The sequence below is a fragment of the Danio rerio genome, chromosome 3 (genome assembly GCF_049306965.1).
Source record: "Danio rerio strain Tuebingen ecotype United States chromosome 3, GRCz12tu, whole genome shotgun sequence".
Classification (NCBI taxonomy): Eukaryota; Metazoa; Chordata; class Actinopteri; order Cypriniformes; family Danionidae; genus Danio; species Danio rerio.
The window spans coordinates 6,806,937-6,827,130 of NC_133178.1; the positions used below are offsets into that span (position 1 = coordinate 6,806,937).

The 20,194-nt window shown below is 44.4% G+C and overlaps 2 protein-coding genes across 2 annotated transcripts; both read right to left on the reverse strand.

The window, feature by feature from the left end:
• Positions 1-1,039: 1,039 nt before the first annotated feature.
• Positions 1,040-6,381, reverse strand: LOC141374989 (NAD(P)(+)--arginine ADP-ribosyltransferase 2-like). Its single transcript, XM_021472125.3, has 3 exons — positions 6,288-6,381; positions 3,782-3,863; positions 1,040-3,702 (listed from the first exon to the last, which is right to left on the reverse strand). Exons 2-3 carry the CDS (start codon positions 3,827-3,829, stop codon positions 2,959-2,961), a joined length of 792 nt encoding a protein of 263 aa, XP_021327800.2. The 5' UTR covers positions 3,830-3,863; positions 6,288-6,381; the 3' UTR covers positions 1,040-2,958.
• Positions 6,382-10,316: 3,935 nt separating this feature from the next.
• LOC141374980 (ecto-ADP-ribosyltransferase 4-like) lies at positions 10,317-12,434 on the reverse strand. Its single transcript, XM_021472129.3, has 3 exons — positions 12,368-12,434; positions 12,207-12,259; positions 10,317-12,127 (listed from the first exon to the last, which is right to left on the reverse strand). The coding sequence occupies exons 2-3, from the start codon at positions 12,252-12,254 to the stop codon at positions 11,342-11,344; spliced, it is 834 nt and encodes a 277-aa protein (XP_021327804.3). The 5' UTR covers positions 12,255-12,259; positions 12,368-12,434; the 3' UTR covers positions 10,317-11,341.
• Positions 12,435-20,194: the final 7,760 nt, after the last annotated feature.

Below are 20,194 nucleotides of genomic sequence, written 5' to 3' on the forward strand. Positions count from 1 at the left end.
CATTTGACTGAGGTCCGTCTTTAAACACTGAAAGAGTACTGCTGAGGATACGAACTATAACTTTGCCATCTGAATAAACAAATAAAGAGCACTGGTCGCTCACTTACCAAATCTGTAGAGACAGGAAAATCAACACCAACTGGAGCCGTGTCTTTATTAAAAGGAGACGAGCGGCAAATTCGAATTTCCCCATTTCCAGATGAGACACGCATTTCTGCCGCACGTTGCGTGCACTGTAATCCACACATGAGTCCAGCTGCGCTTTCATAGAGGGAAAATGAAAATTCTATACAAACCGGAGGTACAAATTTGCTCGAAATAACGCAAAAACGACCTATTTTCACTTTTTAGTGAAATATATATGTCCTAATAGTGTTTTTAGCAGCGCGAGACACATACACGACTGTTAACAGCTCAAAAATGTGTTTTGGTGTTTCATGACCCTTTAATGAACGGAGAGAATCGGGATCTCGATTTAACATCTCATCCGAAAGATGTCACCCACTGACAGTATAGAGTCCCCTTCACTATACTGGGGCGTTAGAAACAGACAGCAGACTGAGCACCCCCTGCTGGCCTCACTAACACCACTTCCAACAGCAAGCTAGTTTTCCCATTTGTACTCCCATCCAGGAATTGACTTCAGCCCTGCTTAGCTTCAGCGAGATTGAGTCTTGAGTTGCAGGGCAATATGGCTGTAGCATTGTTTTTATTTACAGCACAAAAGCATATCCTCGTAAAACTGTAGTGTAATTGAATACAAAAGTATTGTGTAAAAATATATATATAATATCGCACAGAGGTCAATGAATTGAAACAACTTTATTTCATTATGGTTTACAGGCATCATTTAGAATCATTAAAGTAAACTACAGTGATTTTTACCCCTTAGAATATTTACTGCCAAGAAAATATGACCATATTATATATCAAAAATAAAGAACCAAACCTCTGCTTGATAAAGAGGAAAAAAAGGCATTAATTCTATCTTCATATGTTTATTATATCTTCAAACACAAAGCTGACAGAAATGAAAACAGCTGATGGAGTATACACTAATCTGCACACTTTTCTGTCACAAAATGGCGCCAAACAGTCAAAAACTAAACATTGACAGAAACAAGAACAGCCGACGGAGTATACACTACCCTGCACATTATTCAGACACAAGATGGCGTCAAACAGTCAAAAACGCAACATTGACAGAAACGATAACAGCTGATGGAATATACACTAATCTGCGCATTATTCAGACACAATATGGCGCCAAACAGTCAAAAACACAAAGCTGACAGCAACGAAAACAGCTGATAGAGTATACACTAACCTGCACATTATTCAGACACAAGATGGTGCCAAACAGTCAAAAACACAAAGCTGACAGAAACGAAAACAGCTGATGGAGTATACACTAACCTGCACATTTTTCTGTCACAAAATGACGCCAAACAGTCAAAAACGTAACATTGACAGAAACGATAACAGCTGATGGAGTATACACTAACCTGGACATTATTCAGACACAAGATGGCGCCAAACAGTCAAAAACACAAAGCTGACAGAAATGAAAACAGCTGATGGAGTATACACTAATCTGCACACTTTTCTGTCACAAAATGGCGCCAAACAGTCAAAAACTAAACATTGACAGAAACAAGAACAGCCGACGGAGTATACACTACCCTGCACATTATTCAGACACAAGATGGCGCCAAACAGTCAAAAACTAAACATTGACAGAAACAAGAACAGCCGACGGAGTATACACTACCCTGCACATTATTCAGACACAAGATGGCGCCAAACAGTCAAAAACACAAAGCTGACAGCAACGAAAACAGCTGATAGAGTATACACTAACCTGCACATTATTCAGTCACAAGATGGCGCCAAACAGTCAAAAAACAAAACTGACAGAAACGAAAACAGCTGATGGAATATTCACTAAACTGCACATTTTTCTGTCACAAGATGGCGCCAAACAGTCAAAAACGCAACATTAACAGAAACGATAACAGCTGATGCAGTATACACTAACCTGCAAATTATTCAGACACAAGATGGCGCCAAACAGTCAAAAACACAAAGCTGACAGCAACAAAAACAGCTGATGGAGTATTCACTAACCTGCACATTATTCAGACACAAAATGGTGCCAAACAGTCAAAAACACAAAGCTGACAGAAACAAAAACAGCTGATGGAGTATACACTAACCTGCACATTTTTCTGTCACAAAATGGCGCCAAACAGTCAAAAACGCAACATTGACAGAAACGATAACAGCTGATGCAGTATACACTAACCTGCAAATTATTCAGACACAAGATGGCGCCAAACAGTCAAAAACGCAACATTGACAGAAATGATAACAGCTGATGGAGTATACACTGACCTGCACATTATTCAGACACAAGATGGCGCCAAACAGTCAAAAACGCAACATTGACAGAAACGATAACAGCTGATGGAGTATACACTAACCTGCACATTATTCAGACACAAGATGGCGCCAAACAGTCAAAAAACACAAAGCTGACAGCAACGAAAACAGCTGATGGAGTATACACTAATTTGCGCATTATTCAGACACAAGATGGCGCCAAACAGTCAAAAAACATGGCATGACAGATAAGAATATATAAATGAATGTGGGTGTATTTAAAGTTCCGTGAATCTGTGTTATTTAGCAGTTGTTATCTGGAAACAAAATACTTTGTAATGTCGCAACTGACCAATCAGAATCCAGCATTTCAGACAGCCATTTAATAAGTAAGGAATAAATTACATCCAGGCAGTTGTTAATGCATTTCATTGCACGGCTGTCTGGAATACTCGATTCTGATTGGTCAGTCATGACATTGTATGGTGTGATATCCCAAGATAACAACCGCTGAATAACACAGGTTCATATGGGAGCTTTAATAACAAATGCACATTTAATGCACTGTGTTTTGGCTCAGAGCAAAATATAGTGCTTTTTCTCGATTTTGTTTGGTCTCCTGCATAGAGCACAGTTCAGGTCACTCCTTGTTCCAGTGCTGTTCAACACATACACAGTATTACACCACAGATCTTTCTGCTTCTTTCTTGTCTTGGTTTCAGTGACTCTAAACGTCTCATATGGAGGAATCAACACCTCTTTCTCAGGATCAAGCATGGAATAATCAGTAATATCAGCACCTGCACAAGTTTGAATCTCAAAACAAGACACACTTCCAAAAAACATTGCTTTGTTACGAATATAAGAGGAAGATGCAAATGAGCCAAAACGAACAGTGTTGTTGAGAAGTTCATACTCTGACTTTGTACCACGAAAAGTATCAAAGCATCTATTTTGTGCTGTTTTCAGAATCTGTAAGGCCTCTGTTAACAGGAAGTGAAGTGAATACCAGTCGTATTTCTCATTTGTGTAGTTTTGCCTGCCATGATGAGTGGCATTATTGAAATCACGAAACAGTTTTAACCCAGTGTACAGATAGATGGCAATTGAATGATTATTTGTCAAGTTATTTTCTGGCTTCTTAAAAGATCTTTCAGCCACTTTCCAAGCTTCCTTGAATGATTTAGAGTTATTGAGTTCCTTCGGCAGATATTTTGTTTTCACCAGATCTGCCATTTTCTTGGTACATCCCTTATACTGATCATCAACTGAATTCAATGCCATGTCCAGTGGATATCCAACAGCAGTGACTCTGTGATCCTGCAGTGACAGGAATAATAATGATCAGATCATCAGTGTTGATGTGTGTAATAATATTGATACTAGAACACAAGCTTACCTGTAGAGCAGCTACAATGAGGAGAAGAGCTACAATCCTCATCTTCATTCAGTTAAATCCCGGATACAAAGATGAACAGATGCTGAAACACAACAGGATTTCAGATATAGGTGCAGATAAATTAATTTGTCCTCCTGTCAAAATTGTATCATGTTAATTATCCTGCGTAATAATTAAATATCTGTTATGCCTATTTCAAACTGTGTGATTTTAGCACCAATTTTGGCTCGCCGACAGGTTTTGAGAAATCACCGACAAATGCCTGAAATCACAGGCAAATCGCTGCTCGTGCACGTGAGTGACAATCACACAGTAGGAACTATCTAAGACGCGATCAGAGAGATTCGCCGATGAGTCGCCGATGCCTGTGAGATATTTGGCGTGCTGAATATTTGGAGCTGTTGGCGATTCAAATCATGCCGTGTGAACTGAGTTTTGACTGAAAATAACATCAGCGATCGCCTACAGCCAATGAGAGAGCAGCTTTCACTTGCGTGTGTGTGTATACCTGCTGCAGGCTAGCGGGCGGCTGGGTGAGAAGTTAAAAGCGCTCTTTTTCGGTTTATTTGGACCCACGAAATGGAGGAAAAACTAGTGGAGGTTTGACAGGACTCAGGAGCAACTTTGTCTGTTTGACGTTTCATACAGAAAGAAATTAGTTTATCAACGTTGAGGAGAAATGGCTAATTCCCTTTAAACCCAGGTGAGCAAATATGTACATGTTCTACCTCCATTAAAGGCTTTTTTCTCATTAAGTAGTTAATAACAAAAGATATACGACGTGTTTTTGGCTGTGAGACGTAGTTTGGACAAAGTTGTCGGCGATTCTTCCTATAGTAAAGTCATGCAATGTGAAAGTCCCTGTCGCCGATCCATCTTGCAGTGTAAACAAAGCAGCGACGAAACGCTAGCCCAGATATTCATGCAGTGTGAAAACATCTGTGACACGACTACTTTGAAAACCATGCAGTCTGAACTCACCATTAATTAATTAATCAGTTTTCGTATTTAGTGATTCACAAGTGTATTGATGGTTGTGAATTGCATTATGGGATGTTGATCTCTGCTCTGTCGACTTTTGATGTTGAAAATTGAACTCTACAGTTTAACAAAGTGACTTTTATTGACAATTTAAATGTGTGAAATAATACTATAATGTATAAGAATTAATATATAGAGAAGTAAGACAAAAACAACAAAAAAAATATACTGGCTGTTTATTACAGGAGTTTTTAAGCATATGGCCCATTTCCACTGAGTGGTACAGTACTGTACGGTTCGGTACGCTTTTACTTTCCACTGTGAAAAGGGACCAAAAAGCGAACCGTACCATGTACACCATAATTATTTACAAGGCCGTCTAAAGTGCGAGCGGTTTCGTTTTCTTGCGTGTGCTTGCCGCGCTTCTACATTTGAAATAATGAACTTTTTGAGCCCATGGTAATAACGTGCGTGTGATTATTAAAGTGCTTCTGACACCCGATCCTTTCAGAAACGGACAACGCGAGTGAAACGCGAAAAACAAAGGAGAAGCTGGAAAAAAAATGAAGCAAATAATTCTTTCAGCAACCTAAAACATGAACAAACCGCCATGCTTAATTATTATCATCACTGTTTGGACAAATATGAACTTGAAATTACTTTTTAATAAGGTTAGAAGGTAGGTTACCTGTGCTCTGACTGTGGGCTATATGTTGCGTGTTGTTTACGAACCCAAATAAGGACTAAATGCATGTTGTGTGTAGTTTTTCTGTAATTGGGAACAGATCAGAGACTGTAAGGGTCTGTATGTGTTCATATATGTTACATTTATTTATTTTATGTAATTGCTGACGTTTGGCTATTTCACACTATCATTGATCTGCAGTTCATAATCAAATCATGTTTATAGAAAGGTTAGTAATAAATATTTATACACAAGTATTTATGTGTGCAAATAACCCGTGCAGTTTTACTTTGACATTTCCTCCGGCGAGAATGACGTCGACTGAAACTTTCTGTCGTACACCACGCGCACCCTTTTGGCAGTGGAAACGCAAGCTTCCACTCAGTGAAACGGGCCAATATGCAACATCAACCCAGACAATATAGCACTGCAAACTTAAAAATGTTCATAGTTAAAGTCAAAGTCAAAGTTTTCAGCATTAAAAATATGTTGGAAGAAAGATCAAGGTCCCATAATGCATTTCAAAAGCATAATGCAATATATATATATATATATATATATATATATATATATATATATATATATATATATATATATATATAGTACAGTAGTTACTAACTTAGTAAGTTTACTGTAAAAATTTTTGCTGAATAACAGTATTTTGCGAAATATCTAGTCAAATACTATGTACTGTCATCATGGCAAAGACAACAGAAAAGAGTAAGAAATTAGACATTAGTTATAAAAACTATTGCATTTAAAAATGTGTTGATTTAAAAAAAATTAATATCAGTAATTTTGCAATTTTTTTTTCTACAAAAAATGTATCATCATAGTTACCTGTGAATGTTTCTTTTCCTCGAATTCTCTGTTGTCTTCAGGAACAGTGATGCAAGAACAATCGTTGACAGCCAGACGACAACAATTCTTCAGACTAAGAGATGACAGGGTTAAAGTTGTCTTATATATGACTACTAAATGTTAGTTTGTGTGTGTTTTCTGAGAAATAACACCTAAAGTGTGAAATTGGCGCAAGTAGCTCAGCTAAATTTCTAAATAACCTTCGAAGGGCTTAGGGCTTTGTGGATACTCGCCTATAGCACTTATTCATTGTTGCTCTTATAGTTGTGTAAATTGCTTCCTTGTCCTCATTTGTAAGTCGCTTTGGATAAAAGCGTCTGCTAAATGACTAAATGTAAATGTGTAGTTAAAGTTAGTTATTTTCTTTATTATCCCCAAGACATTTGTCTGTTGTTCTATTAGTTTTGTATAATAACTAAGTTGCAAATATAATCTTTTGTTGTCTAATCTCTTTTATGTTGCGACTCGAACGAGGGGGTTGTAACACTACTGACTTCCAAAGTAGGGGAAACATGTCTGAAAAGTCAATGGCCAAGACAATGGCTTCTGGTTTCGTACATTCTTTAAAAAAGCATGACTTTTTGGATGAACTGTCCCTTTTAATTAAACAACAGAAGTGTTGCACACAATTGTTTGATTTGTTTTTGCTTTGTACAGCCTTAAAAATATAAGTGAAAAATAGAGCTTGTCATGAGACTCAATACACTATGTTTGGAGAGAGCAATTAATCATTAAAGTAGTTTCAAATAATAACCAGTGGATGGCGCTGTAATGCTATTGGGCTGCTTTTTAAACTACTATAGCCCATTCATTCAGCTAATGCTTCTGTTTGGATGGCATAAAGATGACATTGTCACACCTGTTGCAGTGCCCTAGTTTGGACACTTGAGGGCACTAGTTTGTTTTGTAGTTTCACTTCATTTCCCATAATCCTTTGTATTACTGATTGTGTTATGTTACAGCTGTTTTGTGTTTGTTAATTTAGTCTGTCTTTATAATCCCTCTTGTTCTCTGTTTTAGTTGCCTTAGGATTTTGTTAGTTCCTCATGTTTGGTATGGTTGTCTGGTTATCTAGTTTTTTTGTATTACGATTATTCTTGGATTCCTGTTTGTGTTCGTTTTTGTTAGCACTCCTACCCTGTCCTTGTATTTACCCGTTTTTGGATTTTCGCCAGTTCCTTCGTCTGGTCATTTAGTTTTTGTATCTTGCTTATAGTTCTGTGCAAGATTTGGAAATCTGTCTTTTTGGATACCTTTGTCTTTTTGTTAATAAATTGCTGCACTTGGATTTTTGCATTTTGTGATCATTCCCCATTTCGTGACAGACATATAAATGCACAACATCATAGCAAACATGGCCAATTAGCTGTACTTTACGACTGAGCTGTACGATTGAGCAAAGTTATAACGTGAAGTCAAATTTATTTGACATTTAACTTCAAAGGAGACAATAAAAAGCGTTCGGAGGTAAATGTCAAAACAACTAACAAAAACTCAACAACTAACTAAGTTTTGAAATAAAACATATAAAATAACATTTATTTACCTCCCTATTAACCAGGGCCGGAGTGGGACTTCTTTTCAGCACTGGAGTTTCAAGCCTCAGACCGGCCCACCTCAGTTCACGACTGACTATATTAAAATAAGGTCATTTCCAAATCAGTTTCTAATGATGCTATCACGCCTTTTTCAAGAAAACAGCTGAGAACTTAAAATGTTCAACAAACCTAACAGTATTATATGTCTTAACAATAAAAATTAAATAAATTAATAAATTACTCAGATGAGGTTTAAACCCGGGTCAGCGTCGTCGTAATGCATTGTGCTGATCACTGGACCACAACAGCTTTTAAACAAAAAGAAGAGTGAACTTTTTTGCATTACCCCCTGGTGAGGTGTAGTTCTGTCTTTCCAGCCCATGTTTGCATCTTCAACAGTGATTTGAATAGAACAGTTGAACAGCTGCTTTATTGATCTTCTTCTCAGATCAGCAAGTCTATTGTTGTATTGCATAGCAATTCTTGAGATCTTGTCTCATGAAATTCCATAACAGTTCTTAGGATCTGATATTCTGGAGAGATTTAGCCATCTTACAACTTTCAACAATTTCGCCAAGTAAATACAACTCAGTTGTTAACTTCACAAAATAAACAACACAAGCCGGGAGAGAGGAGACTCTCCAAACAATGTTCCAGTCCAGTATAAATTGTCTTCCCTGTTAGACCACCATCTCCATGCCAGATAAATACGATCTTGTCAGATCTTGTCAGGAAATGTCTGTTTCTCCAGGTATATGGACAACAAGTCAGCAAAGTTTCCAATACCTAAACCTGTTAACTAGTATTCAACTGAATTAACAGTCCACTCTCAATATAGAAGTTGACTGAGAAAACCAGAGAGGAGCAGAAGCAGGAGACGAAGTAATGATGATAAAGAAAGAGCAAAGTTTATTGAATAATCTCAATTGCGTAGGATTCAATGTTCAGACTTTGTGTTATTATACCAAAAGCAACAGCAATGGAAAATTACTGCTTCACAACATTGTCCAGAGACAATAAAAACTTGGAAATTGAGACATTCTCTAATATCTTACTCATGAAATCAAGTGTCCACAGTCTTAAGATTATAACAACATGGAAAAATGGAAATTATAATGAAGCAATAATTATATTAAAATAGTAATAATAAAATATAAAAATACATAATAAAATGACAAATAATCAATAATAATAGTCAAATCATTAAATACTTGATCAATAAAATGACTTAATGATAATTATATAAATGACTAATGATCATATGATTGAATAAAATAATTAAATGAAGAATAAATTAATAAAAACAAAATAAAATAAAACACAACACAAATGAATAGTTGTTTTCTTGAAACAACACATACATAAGTTTGCTACAGGGATTCTCAGATCCTTAGTTAGATTCTTCATCACAAACAAGCCGACAAGTCTCCACGTGTTGACACCTGATTCACCGCACCTGTTGGAGAGACAGAGGCGAAGAGAAGAAAACCACAACAGAGGCATATGCACAGGGCCGGTGCAAGCTGAACTGCCGCTCTAGGCAAAGGACGGTCACGCCACACTCAAACCTAAAGTGAAACTGGGGGGGTCTATTCTGCCACCCTAGACGCGGCTATAACTGAGGCGCGGGTGGCGAGGGTAGTTTAGGGGACGCCGCCCTCTCTATTCTGCCGCCCTAGACGTGGATATAACTGAGGCGCGGGTGGCGAGGGTAGTTTAGGGGACGCCGCTCTCTATATTCTGCCACCCTAGACGCAGATATAAATGTGGGCACGGGTGGCGAGGATAGTTAAGGGGACACCGCTGCCGCTCTCTCTATTCTGCCACCCTAGACGCGCATGAGGGCGCAGGTAGCGAGGGTAGTTTCGGGGACGCCGCCCTCTCTATTCTGCCGCCCTAGGCGGCCGCCAAGGTCGCCTCTATGGAAGCGCCGGCCCTGCATATGCAACAAAGAAAAAACTCACTACTAAAAATAAAATATACATTTTTGTATAATTGCTTAATAAATTAAGGAAATACATAACAGAAGGTTTAAATAAACCTTTAAACCGTTTACACTGTCAGGTCTTGATGCCCAATTCCGATTTGCTGCCTGCTGTATATCAGATTTGTTTATCTGTCCGTTTACACGTTCTTTTAATTGTGACCCATATCCGATACGTGTGTTTACACTTGCCATACAATTTACGACATCGCACATGTGTAAAGGCAGATTCTAACATATGCGCCATGCTAGCCACGATGGAAGAAATTGTCTTGCTTTTAGTTCTGTGAAATATGCTAAGTTCGCCCAACTTAAAAATGATTTTGAGGCGGAGGAGAAGGAAAAGGGCCGTCATTATTGCTTGCGCCTATGGCTTATATATAGTGTAATCCACCGACTTATCTGCCCACAGGGCTTGTAGGCAGGTAACTTCAGCCGTCGACCACTGACCACTTTCCTTCTCCATGTTTCCTCTGTTGTTGTTGTTTATCGTGTCGGCGTCTTCGGAGTGCGTCAATAAATCCGAACTTCCTGTTTACATGATAGTCGCATTGTCACCTATCTGATTTTTTTCTAATTTATTTCTACATATGAAGGAGGCCTGAAACTGATCTCTATATATCCGAATGCATGCGTGTTTACACGGTTATAGAACAGATCCGATCTGCGTCACATATAAGCAACAAATCAGAATTGGGTCACATTTAACTGGCAGTGTAAACAGGGCCTTAGTCTTGTTAGTTTGTGTCGGCTTATGATGGAGAACATTAAAAAATATTAGTTAATTATTCTTAAAAATGCAGTAAATTATTTTATTGATTAACTTGTTAAATTAGCAAAGGTGTTGTTTAATAGAGATAAGTATGAAGGTATGAACCAGGTAATCAAAGCAAATGAGAAAGTCCCTATTAACTCAGCATGACAATCGCAGTGAGGAATGCTACCGTACAGGTGGACTCGTACAAAGGCTGGATCTAAAGCAAATACGGCTTTTATTTACACGTCATTCGAATCTTTTCATCAGATGACATTTAGACAAGTTGAAACTGTCACATAAACATATAAAACATGCAAGTAGTTTACAGTGACTGCCAACGTACTGTAGGCATCTTGCCAGGAGCCTAGATTTAGCATGGACAGAGGGGATGTGTCCCTATCAATAATCATCAACTATTGACATGTCCCCACCAATAATTTATTTCATTCATTTATTTTCTTTTCGGCTTTATTAATCCAGGGTCACCACAGCGGAATGAACCGTCAACTTATCCAGCACATGTTTTACGCAGCGGATGCCCTTCCAGCTGCAACCCATCTCTGGGAAACATCCACACACTCTCATTCACACACATATACTACGGACAATTTAGCTTACCCAATTCACCTATAGCACATCTGTTTGGACTTGATGAGGAAACCCACGCGAGCACGGGGAGAACATGCAAACTCCACACAGAAATGCCAACTGACCCAGCCGAGGCTCAAACCAGCGACCTTGTGATTCCCAAAATTTACAAGTTAAAATATAATAACATGGACATAATTAGTAAAACGTAACTAAAAGAAGCATGGTGTCCAGAGTTCATCAAACCACAGTTCAGGTCACTTCTTGTTCCGGTGCTGTTCAGCACAAACACAGTTTCACACCACAGATCTTTCTCATAGGTTCTGTTTTTCACAGCAGCGACATTAAACGTCTCGTACGGAGGAATGAGCACCTCTTTCTCCTCAGGATACTTTGAGTATTTCGTCAGATTCGCACCTTCACAAGTGTAGATCTCAAAACAAGACACGTTTCCGAAAGCCTGAATTACTGTTCGATTAAGAGACGAGGATGAAAACGAGCTCAAGCGAACCTCTTTGCTCTGAGCCTCAAACTGGAGATTTGTCCCACGATACGTTAGAAAGCATCTAGGCTGTGTTTTCTTCAGAATCTGAACGGCTTCTGTTAGCAGATAGTGAAGTGAATACCATTTAAACGTCCCGTTTATATAAGTCTGTTTCTCAGTGCGAGTGGCTTTAGTGAAATCACTGTACACACTTGAATCTTTGTTAGTATAAACATAAAGAGCGACCGAATGACTCATTGTCAAGTTATCTTCAGGTTTCTTTGCATTCGCTTCTGCATCCTGCCAAGTTTTATTAAACTCAGCTGAAGCAGATCTTTCCTTCGGTAGATAGTAATTCTCTGTCTTGTTCGTCATTGTCTGTGTACATCCCTTATACTGATCATCAACTGAATTCACAGCCATGTCCAGTGGATATATTGTTCTTACAGGAGCAGCTGATGTGTGGTCCTGCAGTGACAGGAATCATAATAATCAGATCATCAGTGTTGATGTGTGTAATAATATTCATACCAGAACTCAAGCTCACCTGTAGAGCAGCTACAATGAGGAGAAGAGCTTCAATCGTCATCTTCATTCAGTCTGGAGAATACAGAGAAGATGATTAAAGAGAAAAAAAGTCACTGAAATTAGAGTTTAAGGATGCATTCAAACTATTTTGTTGATGTATTACTTTAAAAGCACTCTTACCTGAGAGTACCGTTGTCTCTAGTCTTTCTTTTTTTCAGGAGAAGATCAGAAAAGTCAGACGCTCACAGCCAGACAACAACAACTGTACAAATCTACAGATGGGAAGGTGTGTTTTGTACATTGCAATTCATCCATGTCTGTGTGTGTGTGGGTGAGAGAGAAAGAGGGAAAGAGAGAGAGAGAGTTTCCGTAGAAGCAATAAATGATCCATTACTATACATTGTTTGTCTCAATTTGTAAAGTTGAGACAATATTTGAACTTCAAATATTTTAATATAATGAGGTTTCAATATTGTCCTAACTTAACAAATTATTATTTATTTCTTATAGTGTGTACACTCTCAGAAATAAAGGTACAAAATCTGTCACTAGGGCAGTACATTTTCAAAAGGTATATTTTTGTTCCTAACAGATCTTTAAAGGAACATATTAATACATAGAAAGCACAAATGTGTACCTCACAGTACTTTACAGGTACAAACGTGAACCTTGAATGTACAAAAGTGTCCCCAAAAGGGGTAACACTTAACAATAACAGTACAAGAATAATGAGGTATTAATATATAAACTAAACATTAGTTTACTATGAGGTAATGATGAGTTAAGGTATGCACTAATCATGAATTAACTTTAACTACAACATGATTCGCATGAGTTTAACCCAGGTTCATCGTGGAAACGTAGCCTGCGGTCGTTTCTAGAGAGCGAAATACGTCCAGGGAGGTACGTATTTGTGCCGTTTTTTTTTTTCGCGAATCCGCGAGAGGCCGCTGTGCCACCCTTTTTTCGCATCTCAAACGCCTCTAGGGAGCGCGCGCTGTTCTCGCGTGAAAAGCCACCAGAGGCCGCCGTCGAGCGACCGTCTGTCCAGCTGACTGACTGGCCGAATGACTGAACGATTCACTGGGTGGCCCTCCTCCTCCTTCCTTAAAAGGCCATGAAACCCCCTCGTTTCAGCAGGGTGTTTTCACACCTCTACTTCGGAAAAAGTCAGAAAAGTGGGCGTGTCCAGCTTTGTTTAGGGGGGAGTGTCGGAGGAAGAAAAGAGGCATGGTGTGGGAGTGTCTATTTGGGCGTGCTGACTTTCAGAGTCAAAACACACACACACACACACACACACACACACACACACAGGGGACAAAGTGACTGTGTTTACATGGACATGTGTAATCGAATTATTTGCCAAATTATTAAATGGTGGACTTTAACTGCAGTTTGGCTCTTTCATTCAGGGAATTAATTCATGCCCCTCGCGACAAAACTAAATATTTGATTCGAGGAACTGCTCTAAGCGTGTATTTTTCATGCAATGTTTGATACCGCACGGCGAATGAGAGAAAAAAACCTCAGCATTTCCCGGAAACTTAGATGCACACGGCAGGTAGCGTCAGAAAGCCGCGTGTGTTAATCCGGTCACAAAATGCGGCGAAAACCCTACACGAGGTTAAAGTTTGGTTGTGGTGCTAACATGTTTACACGGTGCTATAGTTAACTTAGTTCGATACGAACAAACTGAATAAACAAAGAGCACTGGTCGGTCACTTACCAAATCTGTAGAGACAGGACAATCACCAGCAACTAGAGCCGCGTCTTTATGAAGAGAAGACTACAAGCGAATCCGGATCTCAGCGTTTGCAGATGAGAACAGCTCTCAGGTAAACAATGTTCCTCCTTAGACACGTAAGTTATTGTTGTCGAGCGTCGCGTACACTGTTAATCCACACGTGACTCTGAGCTCTCACAGAGAGAAAATGAAAATAAAACTTAACGGCAGCAAACTATAAAAGCAACACTTCACGCTTGTTTTGCCAACACAACGTGGCGTCTCTGCCGTCTACACTGTGACAGTAATGAATATTAATGAAGTTGCACAATAGAGCGCGCTGATTGGTTTGAACCAAGCTTTACTCATGCATTAATGCATCACACTGTAAGACGTAATAAGACTTACTCTGGCACAGACGTCCAGTCTGCACGCTGGAATACAACGCTATTACGTCATGACCGTGACGCAGCTTCAAAAATTCGTTTCAAACCGGAAGTACAAATTTGCTTGAAATAACGCAAAAACAACCAATTTACACTTTTTAGTGAAATACTATACTCAAATTAAGATCTTATCTGTTATATACATCTGAGGGCAAAATCCTGTGAAATATTTGCTTGTTTTGGAATTTTTGGTATATGATATTTATTTATATGGAAATTAAAAAACTATCCCTCCTGTAAGATATCTGTTCCCCTTCGGTTGGGGAACTTCAGTGCCATGAATGGGAGGATTCGGATCAGAAGCCGCTTATCTGGAGAGTATTGAACGGGCCAATGAATGAAATTAATTGGCAGCGCAAGCTTGCGCAGGTGTGCGACATCTGCAATTATCTCAGCATATAAGCACACCTGAAGCCAGCAGACGCCATCCTTTTCGCTTCAGATCCTTTCTGAGTGAGTCGATGAGGGTTCCTCTTGCTGATCAGCACTTCAGAGCGAACGAGTGTGTCTCCCGGTCCAGAGTGGGTCTTCGCGGTGGCAGACGGTCGAGCTGGGTTACTCCCTTGCCTGCGGTTCTTTGGGTCCGGTCCTCCAGAGTGGTGCGTATAGTTGCAACTTTCCTAAAAGAGCAACACAGTCGTGCAGCACGTCCTTTTCAGGATGGCGCTCCGACTGTGCGTTTCTGGATGCGGGGGTTTCCTGGCTCCGGATGATGGACACGATCACTGCATTGCATGTTTGGGGGTCCAGCATGTTAATGCGGTGCTCGCGGGCGGTTCATGTCGTCATTGCGATGCCATGACCGTTGCACAGCTAAGATCGCGGCTAACTTTCGCAAGAGAGCGAGCCACCCCAGTTGCCTCCTGTTCTAAAAAAGCAGCGGGCGCTCGGGCAGATCTGAGGGTTTCAGCGGGAGCTAATCCGCCGCCCACGGGCTCGCGGACCTCTCGCTCCTCACGGCGCTCCATCCAAGCTTCGGGTGGTGAGAGTGATCCGTCTAACCAGATGGTAGCTCTCACACTCGCTGACACCGGAGATCAGATGTCCTCCGCGGCATCGGAGGGTGGGCTTTCACTGTCCGACGAAGATCCGGACCCGCTCGCCCCCTCCGGGCAGGTGAGCGCTGTCAAATCGGATCCTGAAGCGGACATGTTAGCCGTGCTTTCCCGGGCTGCTTCGGCCGTGGGGTTGGAGATGGTTTATCCCCCAGCTCCGCGGCCGGACCGACTAGATGGGTGCTACGTAGAGGACCAGAAGGCAAAGCCTTCGAAGCCTCTCGTCCCCTTCTTCCCGGAAGTGCACAGTAGGCTCACGCAGTCCTGGAGGGCACCTTTCTCTGCCCGTGCTGCGAGTGCCTCCGCCCTCACCGCCCTTGACGGCGGAGCTGCCAGGGGGTATGAGGCGATCCCGTCAGTGGAGCGCGCTATCGCGGTCAATCTTTGTCCGCGCGGCGCCTCTACGTGGCGGGGTTTGCCCCGCCTCCCGTCCAAAGCCTGTAGGTTGTCTGCCTCCCTCGGAGCCAGAGCTTATAAGGCTGCGGGCCAGGCTGCTTCTGCTTTGCACGCGATGGCCACCTACCAGCGCTACCAAGCGCAGGCGCTGGCCGAGCTGCACGAGGGCGGGTCCAACCCAAGCTTATTACATGAGCTGCGCACCGCGACCGACTATGCTCTTCGGACTACTAAGTCCGCCGCGTGTGCGCTGGGGAGGACGATGTCCACACTTGTGGTTCAGGAACGCCACCTCTGGCTAAACCTTACCGATATGCGCGACGTTGACAAAGTTCGCTTTCTTGACTCGCCCATATCCCAGGCTGGCCTGTTCGGCGACACCGTCGGTGAATTCACCCAGGAATTCAAGGCGGTGAAAGAGCAGTCGGATGCGATGGGCAATGTCATCTATCGGCGTGGCCGTAAGCCCGCTCCGCCCGCCGAGCCATCCACCTCCGCTGTTCCTCGCCGAGGGCGCCCGCCAACGAGTGCTGCCCCGCCCCCGCCTGCGCCTCCGGCCAAGCGGGCGCGGCGTTCACCTCGAAAGCAGGCAGCCCCTCCTGCCCAGGGCGCCGTTAAGGCCGGTAAACGGACCGCGAAGCGTCCCTGAGACAGGCCATCCGGAGAAGAGGAAACTTGCTCTTTCCCCGCTGGAGGGCGGGGCCCCGATAACAACGGTACTTTTCAGTGCCACCAAAACATCAGTAAAAGAGCACTTTTTCCCTTCCCCGGATGTGACTGCACGAGTTCTGCCAGTCCGGGACGCGCTGCCTTCCGGCTCGCAGACTCTACGTGCTTCGCCAGTGGCTCACGAGCGCTGGGGGGACGGTCTCCCTTCCCTCAGCCCTCCAGCCCCCTCTCCGGAGTCAGGGTGCGGAGCCAGAGCGAATCGCTCTCCTCCAGCTTTTCCGCGGGACCCTCGTGCTTCCCGGATCAGCACACCCACTCTGCGCTGCCCCACCGCTGGTACGTCAGCGATTGTAGCGATGACTCCATTAGCGAGGGCTCTGCCTGCCTGGTTAGCGCGGGCCAGCCCCTCGCGGTGGCTCATACGCACAATCAGACTCGGTTACGCGATTCAGTTCGCGAAACGGCCCCCCAAGTTTACGGGCGTGTATTTCTCCAGGGTCAACCCCCTGTCCGCCCCTGTCTTGCGAGAGGAGATTGCTGCCCTCCTGGCGAAGGGTGCAATCGAGCCGGTTCCTCCAGCCGAGATGGAGAGTGGGTTTTACAGCCCATACTTCATCGTACCCAAAAAGAGCGGTGGGTCACGGCCAATCCTAGATCTGCGCGTTTTGAACCGCTGTCTGCACAAGCTGCCGTTCAGAATGCTCACGCAGAGGCGCATTCTCCAATGCGTTCGTCCTCGGGATTGGTTTGCAGCCATAGACCTGAAGGACGCGTATTTCCATGTCTCCATTCTTCCACGCCACCGCCAATTTCTGCGGTTTGCGTTCGAGGGTCGAGCGTGGCAGTACAAGGTCCTCCCCTTCGGGCTCTCTCTGTCTCCGCGGGTCTTCACCAAACTCGCGGAGGGTGCCCTAGCGCCCCTTCGGCTCGCGGGCATTCGCATACTCAGTTATCTCGACGACTGGCTGATTTTAGCCCACTCGCGGGAGCAATTGATTATGCACAGGGACGAGGTGCTTCGGCATCTCCGCCTACTGGGGCTTCAGGTCAACCGAGAAAAGAGCAAACTCGCCCCCGTGCAGAGGATTTCTTTTCTCGGGATGGAGCTGGACTCGATCACCATGGTAGCGCACCTCTCCGAGGAACGCGCTCGCCTGTTGCTGAACTGTCTGAGGGAGCTCGACAGCAAACTAGTGGTCCCACTGAAGTTCTTTAGAGGCTCCTGGGGCATATGGCATCCGCAGCCGCCGTCACGCCGCTCGGGTTGCTCCATATGAGACCACTTCAGCACTGGCTTCACGATCGGGTCCCCAGACGCGCATGGCACGCGGGCACACACCGGGTCTCGGTTACTGCGCTGTGTCGCCGCGCCCTCAGCCCTTGGAACGACCCCTCGTTCCTACAGGCCGGTGTGCCTCTAGGACAGGCGTCCAGCCATGTTGTTGTTTCAACAGACGCTTCCAACACGGGTTGGGGGGCCGTGTGTCGCGGGCATGCGGCTGCGGGCCTCTGGAAGGGTGCCCAGCTGCATTGGCATATCAATCGCCTAGAGCTGTTGGCAGTGTTCCTCGCTCTCCACCGCTTTTTACCGGTGCTGGAGCGGCAACACGTGCTGGTCAGGACGGACAGTACGGCGGCGGCGGCGTATATCAACCGCATGGGGGGTATGCGCTCTCGCCACTTGTCTCAGCTCGCCCGCCGTCTGCTCCTCTGGAGTCACCCGCGGCTGAAATCGCTGCGCGCCATTCGCTCAATCGTGCAGCCGATGCGCTCTCACGACAGCTGTTACACCCTGGAGAATGGAGACTCCACCCCGAGTCTGTTCAGCTGATATGGGCGCGATTCGGGGAGGCCCAGATCGATCTGTTTGGTTCCCCCGAGAACGCTCACTGCCAGTTGTTTTTTTCCCTGACCGAGGGCTCTCTCGGCATGGATGCACTGGCCCACAGCTGGCCTCGGGGCATGCGCAAGTATGCGTTTCCCCCAGTGAGCCTGCTCGCGCAGTTTCTGTGCAAGGTCAGGGAGGACGAGGAACAGGTTCTACTAGTTGCGCCCCTTTGGCCCAACCGGACCTGGATATCAGAGCTCTCACTCCTCGCGACGGCCCTCCCCTGGCGGATCCCTTTGAGAGAGGACCTACTCTCTCAGGGACAGGGCACCATCTGGCACCCTCGCCCCGATCTTTGGAACCTCCACGTGTGGTCCCTAGACGCGAGGAAGACTTAGGTAACCTACCGACTGCGGTGGTTAATACCATCACTCAGGCTAGAGCCCCCTCCACGAGGCGCGCCTACGCCCTGAAGTGGAGTCTATTCACTGAATGGTGCGTCTCTCGCAGAGAAGACCCCCGAAATTGCCAGATTAGTGTTGTGCTCTCTTTCCTTCAAGAGAAGTTGGACAGCAGGCTGTCGCCCTCCACTCTCAAGGTTTACGTGGCCGCCATCTCCGCTTATCATAGCGCGGTAGCTGGCGGCACCGTGGGAAAGCATAACCTGGTCATCCAGTTCCTTAGGGGTGCTAGGCGAATTAATCCATCTCGCCCCCCTCTCATGCCCTCTTGGGATCTCGCCCTCGTTCTCACGAGTCTGCGATCCGATCCCTTTGAGCCACTCGAATCAGTATCTCTAAGATTTCTGTCCCTGAAGACAGCTCTGCTGGTTGCGTTGGCCTCCATCAAGAGGGTCGGGGACCTGGAGGCATTTTCGGTCAGTGACTCGTGCCTGGAATTCGGGCCGGATTACTCTCACGTTATCCTGAGACCCCGCCCCGGTTATGTGCCCAAGGTTCCTACCACCCCCTTTAGAGATCAGGTAGTGAACCTGCAAGCGCTGCCCCCGGAGGAGGCAGACCCAGCCCTTTCTTTACTTTGTCCAGTTCGCGCTCTGCGCATTTATGTGGACCGTACTCAGAATTTTAGATCATCTGAGCAGCTCTTTGTCTGTTATGGCGGTCGGCAGCAGGGAAGTGCCGTATCGAAACAAAGATTATCCCACTGGATTGTGGATGCCATTTCACTCGCTTATTCGAGTCGAAGTCAGCCGTGTCCCCCGGGAGTACGTGCACACTCCACTCGGAGCGTTGCATCCTCTTGGGCGCGTGCACGCGGCGCCTCTCTAACAGACATCTGTAGAGCTGCGGGCTGGGCGACACCCAACACATTTGCAAGGTTTTACAATCTGCGAGTGGAGCCGGTTTCCTCAAGGGTATTAGGTAACCCTTTGGTGATTGAGGAGACAACTCGGTAGGGTGTTGAAACACGCTTGCTGCGCCATTCTCCCTAACACGGAGGTACGTGCGCCTTTTTTATCTGTCAGTAAAGTTCCCCGTCAGGTGAGCCCTGCAGATTCCTCCGTGGCCCCCAGCACTGACTCAGCGGAGGAGTCACTTGCTGGCCCACTACGTTGTAGGTCTGCCCGCTGGTCAGCCCGCGTTTTGGGTATAGGTGCCTGCTATGCGTGATCCCCACTAGGCGATCCCATATGCTTATTCCGCCACGGTTAAGTCCCCCCCCTGGGCGGACCCGTGTCTTCCCTCTCCGCTAACCACTCTTTGCTATGCGTACTCCCCCTTTTTAGGGCTAGTCCATAGGTAAATTCTGCCATCTATCCCCCCCTTGGGTAACGGATGGCCTCCGCAGCGTCCTCCCTATCGGGATTGCACGCTTCCCAACGTACTGTCGTATTTCCTAGAATTATCTAGATGCTCACGACTTCCCAAA

Bases quoted from the DNA above. Each gene is read 5' to 3' on its own strand.
- LOC141374989 (XM_021472125.3), bottom strand. From the start codon at position 3,829: ATGAAGATGAGGATTGTAGCTCTTCTCCTCATTGTAGCTGCTCTACAG. The intron at 3,703-3,781 runs GTAAGCTTGTGT...CTGTCACTGCAG, and splicing joins TCATTGTAGCTGCTCTACAG to GATCACAGAGTCACTGCTGT.
- LOC141374980 (XM_021472129.3), bottom strand. From the start codon at position 12,254: ATGAAGATGACGATTGAAGCTCTTCTCCTCATTGTAGCTGCTCTACAG. The intron at 12,128-12,206 runs GTGAGCTTGAGT...CTGTCACTGCAG, and splicing joins TCATTGTAGCTGCTCTACAG to GACCACACATCAGCTGCTCC.